The 9,443-nt window shown below is 43.3% G+C and overlaps 2 protein-coding genes across 8 annotated transcripts; one reads left to right on the forward strand and one right to left on the reverse strand.

The window, feature by feature from the left end:
• Window positions 1–468: 468 nt before the first annotated feature.
• On the reverse strand, window positions 469–4,511 carry fam168b (family with sequence similarity 168 member B). The gene is made up of 7 exons (XM_086190962.1): window positions 4,354–4,511; window positions 3,125–3,219; window positions 2,924–3,007; window positions 2,250–2,392; window positions 1,181–1,379; window positions 966–1,095; window positions 469–886 (listed from the first exon to the last, which is right to left on the reverse strand). Exons 2-6 carry the CDS (start codon window positions 3,192–3,194, stop codon window positions 977–979), a joined length of 615 nt encoding a protein of 204 aa, XP_086047088.1. The 5' UTR covers window positions 3,195–3,219; window positions 4,354–4,511; the 3' UTR covers window positions 469–886; window positions 966–976.
• On the forward strand, window positions 3,564–9,181 carry fbxo45 (F-box protein 45). Of its 7 annotated transcripts, none has more exons than XM_086190957.1 (5): window positions 3,685–3,855; window positions 3,967–4,048; window positions 5,362–5,522; window positions 6,273–6,629; window positions 6,710–9,181. In XM_086190957.1, exons 2-5 carry the CDS (start codon window positions 3,970–3,972, stop codon window positions 6,914–6,916), a joined length of 804 nt encoding a protein of 267 aa, XP_086047083.1. In that variant the 5' UTR covers window positions 3,685–3,855; window positions 3,967–3,969; the 3' UTR covers window positions 6,917–9,181. The 7 variants fall into 7 exon arrangements, with proteins under 7 accessions (XP_086047084.1, XP_086047083.1, XP_086047086.1 ...); XM_086190960.1 differs by lacking the exon at window positions 3,685–3,855 and adding an exon at window positions 4,440–4,494 and having other exon boundaries at window positions 4,030–4,048; window positions 6,710–9,180; XM_086190958.1 differs by lacking the exons at window positions 3,685–3,855; window positions 3,967–4,048 and adding an exon at window positions 3,564–3,651 and having other exon boundaries at window positions 6,710–9,180.
• The last annotated feature ends 262 nt before the right edge of the window (window positions 9,182–9,443 follow it).

Consider the following 9,443-nt stretch of genomic DNA (forward strand, 5'->3'; position numbering starts at 1 on the left):
TTAAAAAGTATTTAAACACTTAGAACGATTAAGTGTCAGAATGGCCGTCAGTCAGAGAGGCACAAACTCAACAGTCCCATCTTTACCTAAAATACCAAAATGGTTAAACACAATGCATACACTGCATCACTGAGAGAAAGAAAAAAACCTAGCATCACTTACCGAAACACAAAGCGGTGAACAGTTTGGTCTGCACTCACACTCAGCTTAGTTTTTGCATGGACAAACATTTCTTGTCTTCTTTCACATTTAAGACATGGTCACTGGTGATTCAGCATTGAAGATTATTACTTGTTTTATTTGTTTGTCTTGTAGTTCCTTTGGATGTGTGCCTTTTTGTTTGAGTTTGCATCTGTCACAGCAGGTGGCTAGCATTACTTACTATATATATATATATATATATATATATATATATATATATATATATATATATATATATATATATATATATATATATATATATATATATATATATATATATATCTCATACACACTCAACATCGTATGTATCCCCCAAATAATCCCAGAAATTAAAACAAACAATTCCAAACTCCCTTTTCACCACTTAAGCTATAAAAACCTGCATGACTGCCTACAAAAAACATTTGCATGGAGGCTTTGCCATTCGATGTGAGATTTGCAGCAGGCTGTAGAGGTGCTGGCGCTGGGGTGCGGCATGGAATGCAGCCTTATTCCATTAGGAGGGGTCATGGGGATGGGCCTATACTTCACCCCCTCCCTATCCAAATGGGCCTGTTTGTATGTAGTCGGGTTTCGGATTCACATTATACTGGAGGAAGAGTAATCGGTTGCAGACTCTGGCAGGGCAGGTCCTTCACCGATAGCAAAACACTGAAGTGTGAATGCATATCTTGCGTCTTCTGACCTGCAGATGGCAGCACACATATCAACTTCGGTTATCTTGATAGGAGTTAGTCACACATGCATCCAAATATCACACCCACCTGCCCTCGCTTCACCACTGTGGGGGCACATAGCTGTAGCTATGTGTGCCAGGAGCCCGGTATGTTGGCATGGTGACTGGGTGGGGGGCAAGAGCTGCAGGCGCTGGTGATGGGGTTGTCAGCAAAGTCCCTGAGAAGCAGAATAGTCGGCATGACTTCACGTCAACCATTATGATTCAATATAGAATGTAAAGGATGAATAGGAAGCCCCCCACCTGCTGACATGGCCATGGTGGTGCCGGCAACCATCCCCATGGTAACTCCATTGTGGCGGGGAGGAGGGATTGGTGGGGCATACATGGCTGCAGGCATACCGTTTGGCTGGACCACTGTCGTGTGATGGATAACATGTGGAGGAGCAGCATACAGCGGCTGTGTGTAGTAAGTGCCTTGTTGTTGTGAAGGTATTAGTGCCTGAATCATACAGTCGAAGAAGAAGACATGTCAATTCAAGAGAAGTCTTTGCATTCACATCTGTAATCAGGTCATTTAATTAAGACTACTGTTGTCCCAGGATCGTTACCGGTGTCTCACACCTGCTCCGACTAAAAAGAACTGGGTCAGCCTCCATTTTTTGTCCCAATTATGTCTGCCTCCTGAACAGTGGGTGGCAGTATGCCCTCCTTACAGATGGTCACAATCAGGCCGACATTCTACTGTTTCAGTTTTTGCCGATACCAAATAACTGAGCCACTGAGTGTCTTTGTCGAGCGGTGGACTTCAATTCAAAGACTATTAAAGAAAATTTTACAGCTCTGTATATTTAACACATACTTTTTTATTCTACTTTTAGTGAGAGGTGGCAAAGTACACGCAGTCATTGTTTAATTAGAAGTGCAGATTGGGCAAAGATAGTGTTTAAAAAACAAAAAAAGACAAGCAAAAGCAGAGGTAACGATTCAACCTGTTTACTCGAGTAAAAGTACAGAAACGCAAAGGGAAAAAGTTGTTGGCTGGGTATCTAAAGTAACAACCAGCTTTTAAAATGAAAAAAATAATAGCCAAGCAAAGCAAAGCACTGACACCTGAAAAAAAAAATCTGAATAAATACAGTTACTAGGCCAATTTGAGGCAGACTGAAAAGTCCACACGACTTGCCGATCCCTTGGTGTGTCAGTCTGACTTTGATTAGAAGGACTAACATGCTCACATACACGCACATGTCCAGTTTTTCTATCGGCATCACACACAAAAACAACGTTCCTGAAATCATGGAAATGTAGTGAGCCCTTTGATTTTGTTGCCAGTTTCCATCGAACCTTCAGTAAACAGGAGGATACTGACTTGTGCATAAGGGTTCTGTTGGGCGTAGGTGCTCCTGACTGGGTAAACAGCAGCAGGGTAGGGGTTGGGCGAAGAGGAGTATGGTGGGAGGGTCCCCGTATTGGGAGAACAGGACATTTTAAAAGGAGTGCCTGGGGCATAGCCTGGATCAGAGGAAGACATGAAACATGAGTAAATCACGCAGGTGGCTGAATGGCCAGTCATTTCCAGTACCATTTTGAGGTGCACACTTCAAGCTGATCCACCTTCGTGATGAGAACGAGGCCTACAGACTGATACCGTACTGTACAAAAAAAACACTTCCGGCACTTCTTTCTATTTTTCTACTTTTCCCTACTGCTCTTTTACTTTGTTTTCCATGCAAATTTCTCCTGGAGATCAATTATCCATCTATCAAAGGCAAAGCACCAAATACTGATTTGACTTTGATGTCTCTTCTGTTCGCCAACTTTTTCACCAATTTATAAAATTCAGCTCAGTTCTAGATTTTTGAAAGCATACTTACTTATCAGTCTTTCCTCACATCCGCCTAAAGCTTTAGCACCGCACTGCATATGATATAATATTTTATTTTTTGAGGAAATGGACACTCCAGGAGCCTCATTTACAAAACCATGATGATTTTTTACTTTGAGACATCATTTCCTGTGAGGGTAGGATCGGCATCTTCTTACCACTCGAGAAGGCTGGGTTTGCTCCTGGGTACACATTTTGAGTGTACGCTGGGGCTGCTGCAGCATAACCAACAGGAAATCCAGCTACCATGACCAAAAACAAACAAAAATAAATACTTGCAAACTTTTCATGTTTATCTGATATGCTTTCTCACGAGGATTCTTGCTCCAGCAATCACTCATTGCCATACACAACCTTACCTGGATAGCCTATACCCTTAGGATTGGTAAAGGGAACCCCTGTTGGTGCAGGGCTGTACACTGGATTCATTCTGGTGGTCACCTAATCACAGATGCTGCAATAAAAAGGCAGAATCATAGGACGTATGAATCAAAAGCTGAGAATTGTACTGACAGATACATTCCAGAGGGTTCCTGTTACCTTTATCGTTTACGCAGTATAAACCCACATATAATGAGTATGAACAGAATCCAATTGAAGTATTGAGGTGACATAGGTATACGTATACTGAGGTGATAAATATATTTGGAATATCCGGGTACTAACGTCCGACGGCCATCAAGTTCAGCTAACAACACCTGTAATGCCATCAATACACATCACGTCAGTCCCGCCCCCTGGCGGGGCCAAAACTGAATTACATCATTTACCCAAATTAATCTGGCCACGTTAAAATGAGACGAAACACCGGTGAGGTGCAACGACTGCGGTGATTATTGATGGCGATGATGGTATCTAGTGGACGAAAAGACTACATCATAAACACGTGTGTGTGTGGGGGGGGGGGGGGGGAAGCTTACAGTGTCGTTGTTCAAAGGAAATAACAAGTCTGAGTCAAAATATCAATTTGAAAACTTACCATTTCTTGAGATCGCGCGAGCTATTTGCGAGTGTTCGGCTAAATTGAAGATTTCAGAGTTCATTTCTCCTCTTGCCCTGAACGCTACATGGGGTGCAGTGGCGAGTGTAGGTATGGTTTTTTAAAAAAACAAAAAAAAAAACAGTTCTTTTGTTTTAACGGCGTGCTACTTAGTGGGTTACTAAGATATTAATGAGTGCTGTATGCTTTTTTTACACGTAGGAAATGTGGTCAGATGCGTTCACTGTTAAATTAAAGATGTCACCATTGACAGTGGAGGAATTTGGAAAGGTGCATCGCGAAGGTGAGCGAAGCGGGGCTTTGTTATCATTAGCTAGCTTGACCATAATGCCTAAATTGCAGCTACACTCGGGGCTCGCTATGCGTGTTTCCCCGCGGCCGATAAGTTCCGAAGTACTCGCAGACTGACCTGCTAATCACCTGTTAGCGCACAAAAACCACTGAAGCGTCTGGACAGCAGCCAGACGGGGACAGCTTGTCACCAGGCCGCACAGCAGCACGGAGGCAGGCGGCCAGGCAGCTGTGCCCTACAATACGATAGGCTAACACAGTAGCGTGCCAATGTCATCGTAAACCGTTATAACTTACTGTTCGCTGCTACGACCGTATGCCAGTCCTCTCTTTTGGTCCTCGGGTGTGAATTTAAATTGAGCTAACTGGTGTTTTGCTCCTAGATGCTTTGCTGAACTCTTTTGAGCACCCCGCGTCACTTCCGTGTAGTGTCACGTGGTACGTCAACATGTCATTTTTTTGGACGTCTATTTCATGGTTGTTCAATTGTCTATGACTGATCTTTTTCCCTCAACGCCGCGGCAAATGTTTTATTTATTTATTTATTTATTTATTGTCCTTCAATTAACGAAAAGGAAGTAACGTCCCGGCTTTGTGATTTTCTTTTACAATATAAGCAATTCCTTCTTCAGCTGCTCACTTTCCTTTATCTGTGTGTAACGTAGACTCCGTACTTACACGTGTAACAGTAGAATGTGACGCCCGGTATCTGAATACTGACATAAAAATGCAGCCGTGCTCGTTATGATTTCTGCGCTCTGGTCCTTGCAGGAACTAAAAATATTTGTGACATTGGTCGTGGCCATTTTTTGTCTGGCAAGGCTGCAACGCTTAATTTAAAACTCATAACTGTATGTTTTAGATGCTTTACTAATCCTGGTAACGGTTTAACAATTTAATTTCCATAGTGTTCTGACACGAATGAAGCTTTTTTTTTTGCACTTCTAGGACCTTGACGCATCGTTTCCCCTCAGCCATTGAACAAGGGAAGAGAAGGATTTATATTGTTGTGGTTCGTAGTGCGGCCAGTGTCTGACTTACAAGGTATAATGTTGATATTTTATTCGTATTAGGAGCTATTTTAAGTTGTTAAGGTGACGCTCTTCAATCGGCTAGCGTCGTCAGTAAAACGAGTTCTCGGCCTAATGTCTGCCGGTGGAGGCGGAGGCTCCTCCTGCTTGGGCGCAGCAGCGGCGGCCAGTTGCAGCTCCGCCGGCTCTCCCTACGCTGCTGCTGTGGGTGGAGGCTCAGGGGTGGCCAGAAGGCTACCCGCTCGGGTACTGGAACACATTTTCTCCTATTTAGAGCTGTCTGACTTGATGCGATGTGCACTGGTCTGCTGGCACTGGAGCAACATCCTGGCGGATGAAAACAGCGAGGTTTGGCGCAGCCTCTGCTCCCGCTCCCTCAGCGATGAAGCTTTGCGGTCCGACATCCTCTGCAACCTTCCAACCTACAAGGGGAAAGTAGGTTTACCAATATAGACCTGCTACAATGACAAGAAGTCTTTCTTTTTTGTGTTGTCTTTGCAGGGACAGTCATGGTACGTGACTGGCACAAGGCACTAAAAACATTCCATCGTTGAATGGGGACACAGCAACGTTCATAATTAACATAACTATTCCGTTTTTTTTCTCCAAAATACTCTCTCTCTCTCTCTCTCTCTCTCTCTCTCTCTCTCTCTACTAAGTAGGCTAGTGGGTGTTATTCTGTTGTCATAATTTCATGTTATCGTCCCCCTGACGTCTGTTTTTTACAGTTATTTTAACAAAACAGAGGAAGCTTATTGTTGGTGTCTTATTGTGCATGGTTTCAGTCCCCATGTTTTTTTTAAACCTCTTCTAGAGTAGAGAAACTGGAGCTGTACACTGCCTGAACTGGCCTGTTTGAAATTGATATTAATTGAGTGCAAAAATTCCTGCGGGGCCTTTATTTTGTCATTAGAAGATTAGATGTTTTGCACGAATGTGTATAAATCAGGTGTCTGACTTTGAATTTATCTTGGCATTTATGCTAAATGCTTTGAAATCTTTTGAATGTGGAATACATCAATGAGGGTTTTATTTTTTCCAAGCTGTGAGCAGAGCAGCAGCAATCATTGCCCAGTCGGTGGAATACGCCATTGAAGCTAAAAATGAGGTCGATATTTCTGACTTTCACCGTGAAAAGAATCACAATCCAGGTTTGCATAAAATAACCTTATCATTTCCTGTCAGCTTAAGGCTTTCCAACACGCCCTGAGTTCCCATGACTGCTCGCGCAATGTTTACGTGAAGAAGAATGGTTTCACGCTGCACCGCAACCCCATCGCCCAGAGCACAGACGGAGCACGGGGCAAGATCGGCTTCTCTGAGGGTCGTCACGCTTGGGAGATCTGGTGGGAAGGCCCGCTCGGCACTGTGGCAGTGATAGGCATCGCCACAAAACGGGCATCAATGCAGTGCCAGGGCTATGTTGCTCTGCTGGGCAGTGATGACCAGAGCTGGGGCTGGAACCTGGTCGACAACAACCTCCTTCATAATGGCGAGGTGAATGGGAATTTCCCACAGTGTAACAATGCCCCAAAATATCAGGTAGGTGATGTGTCTTCATCAGACTGTGACTGATGTTTGAAGTTGTCACGATTGTGGATTTGTGTAATCAAACACCACAGTGGGGTTGTGTTTGCCCACAGATTGGGGAGAGAATACGAGTGATTCTCGACATGGATGACAAGACTTTAGCCTTTGAGAGGGGTTTCGAGTTCCTAGGAGTAGCGTTTCGTGGACTGCCCAAAGCCTGCTTGTTCCCGGCCGTCTCTGCAGTGTACGGCAACACCGAAGTCACCATGGTATATCTGGGGAAACCTCTGGATGGCTAGAAGCTTCTGTGCCACCATTACAACTAACAGACCACTGGAAATTGTGGGATTTCCCAGTTGTTGGTTGTTGTTTTGTTTTTTTCTTCATCATATCCAAAGGTTCTGAAGGCCAAGTGGTTCCATTTCTTCCAAGCTACTCAAGTCCCATTCACAGAAATGACTGTTAGCATTTGTGCTACGGTCTGAGACACAAATGCATTCAGTTTCTGGACAAGACATTCTCCAGGGAAAAGGGAAGTGTGTGAAATGCCATAAACATGTTTCTGCGTCAACATGGAACTTCCCACTTTTACAGTTTAAATACTGAAGGTTTTTGTTTTTTTTTTTATTTACAGAATTACAGAATCAATGAATTTGCGTTGACATTTATCTGAAGTTTTATGTTCGCTTCAGTGAGGCCAAAACTCTTAGCAAACGTGGCAGATATTTTATGACATGATTTTATCAAGCGACACAGTCCTTGTGGCAAGACTTCATGGAAACAACTTGTTGTGGATTAACGCGCGATGGCTGGAACCGATGACTGGATGAGAGGGGTTTCTAAGCCATATACGTGTGACCTGGTGTTAGTTTATGTGGTGGACATGCAGACCAGTTGTTATGCATGTGCATGGTCACCGGCGGTTAGACCCTGCCCTTTTAAAGTATCCAGCAACGGTGGAAAGCATACCTGTATCATGTTAATGTCCTTTTTAATGTGCTGCTGTAGTATTACACACTATTTATTTCTTGGTTTTATCCATGGTACTAGAGATACTGTATGGTGAAAAGGCCTGACAATAAAGTCTTACACAGTGCCATCCTTATGCTAAACATGATACCCGTGGTTAAAGTTCAGGTCAGTCAACAAATACGGCGGAATAAGTTTGAAAAGTTGCGATGCAACAATGTAAAGTGAAAGTATTCAAATTCAAGACCTGCATGAAATAATTACCTACTTCAGCGTTGGCAGCAAAACTCATTTTAAAGTGCTGTTTTGGGATATTATATGACATCATGAGATTATTAATCCTGAAGCGTCCGTGCGTAAACAGAATGGTGGAAGCAGTTATGAATATATTTGTGAGATAATTAAACGGAGGAGAAATTGTAAACATCCAAAGGGGCAAATCTGTTCTTTAGCTTTGGGCGTGTTTCCATGGTGATGTAAGAGAATTGGAACCATTAGTGTGCTGAAGCCGCAGGAGGAAAAGTGAGGATTTTTCGCTCGGTCGTTCTTTCTTCAGTCCCACTGATGTTCTTTTCAAAGAAAAAAAAAAGTTTCTCATTAAAAGCGATCCAATGAAAAGGCGTCATATAAATACATTGTATTTTTAACAAGTTTTAAAATTAAAAACTCACACCAAAAAAAAATCTCTTGACCAAAAAATAGGCTGAGGTGATGATGATGAGCAAAAGCTTTTGTTATGAACAAAATTACTAGATCGACGTAAAGAGACTAAAATAGCTTTAAAAAAAAAACAAAAAACAGGTGGAAAGATACTGAGTGCAGGCAGCTGATTGGCTGAGCCAACAAAGGGGACGGGCCTAAGCTAATGAACCAATTACACAGCTGAAGGCAACTAGAGAAAAACAACAACAAAACAATTGTTAGGGATTTCAAAAATAAACAAAAAAACTGAAAGTAAAGTCGTGAAATACAACACGTGTACTTCTGTGGATTAACCGTGGAAAACAAAGTGTGCTGTGGCTTTTATAGAAACTCAGGAAAAATCTTAGGAGTACCACCTTGAGGTGGCAGGTCCCTGTGAAACGTGGCTGCCACAGGGACTTTGACCACCAAAATGTTTTGCGGTTCATCCTGGAGTCCCAGGGGATCCCTGTGCCAAATTTGAACACATTCTCTTTAGGTGCTCCTGTGACATGACAGCGACTTGACAGCTGACCACCAACATCTTTTCAGCTCATTCTCAAGTCCCAGTGGATATTTGTGACAAATTCCTTCAAGGTCATATATGTTAATGAGAAAAATAGTACCTTGACCTTTGACCTTTGGGACAGACGGATGAACAACCCCCAAAAAAACCAACACATGGGGCCACTGCTGTTGCTGGTGTGGAGGTGTAAAATGAAACGCCAGCACAGTCATGACCTCAGCTGTGTAGGAGAAGACAACCACTTTAATGAAGGATGGACTGAATCTGTGCTGCTCTGCTCAGAGCCTCGTGACCACGACGCCTGTCTGTCCTTCCCTGCCTCTGTAATCGCTGCGTCAAGAGTCCAACCGGCTCCTCTTTCCTCTCACCCATTTATGTAAACGCACCCAATTATCATCTTCCAAAATCACACTGGTGTTGTGTGTTCATTGAATGCATTTGTAGAAATATTTTCTAGAGCATCAGTAGAAACAGAGAAAGTATTGATTTTCAGAACGGGCTGCACGGTGGTGCAGTGGTCAGCACTGTCACCTCACAGCAAGAAGGTTCCAGGTTCCAGTCCCGGCTCCAGCACAGGATCTTTCTGTGTGAGTCTCCATGTTCTCCCTGTTCCTGTGTGGGTTCTCTCTGGTACTCCAGCTTCCTCCCAC

This window comes from Aulostomus chinensis, chromosome 21 (assembly GCF_037954235.1).
Source record: "Aulostomus chinensis isolate RoL2024-O1b breed Wild chromosome 21, RoL_Achi_v1.0, whole genome shotgun sequence".
Taxonomy (NCBI): Eukaryota; Metazoa; Chordata; class Actinopteri; order Syngnathiformes; family Aulostomidae; genus Aulostomus; species Aulostomus chinensis.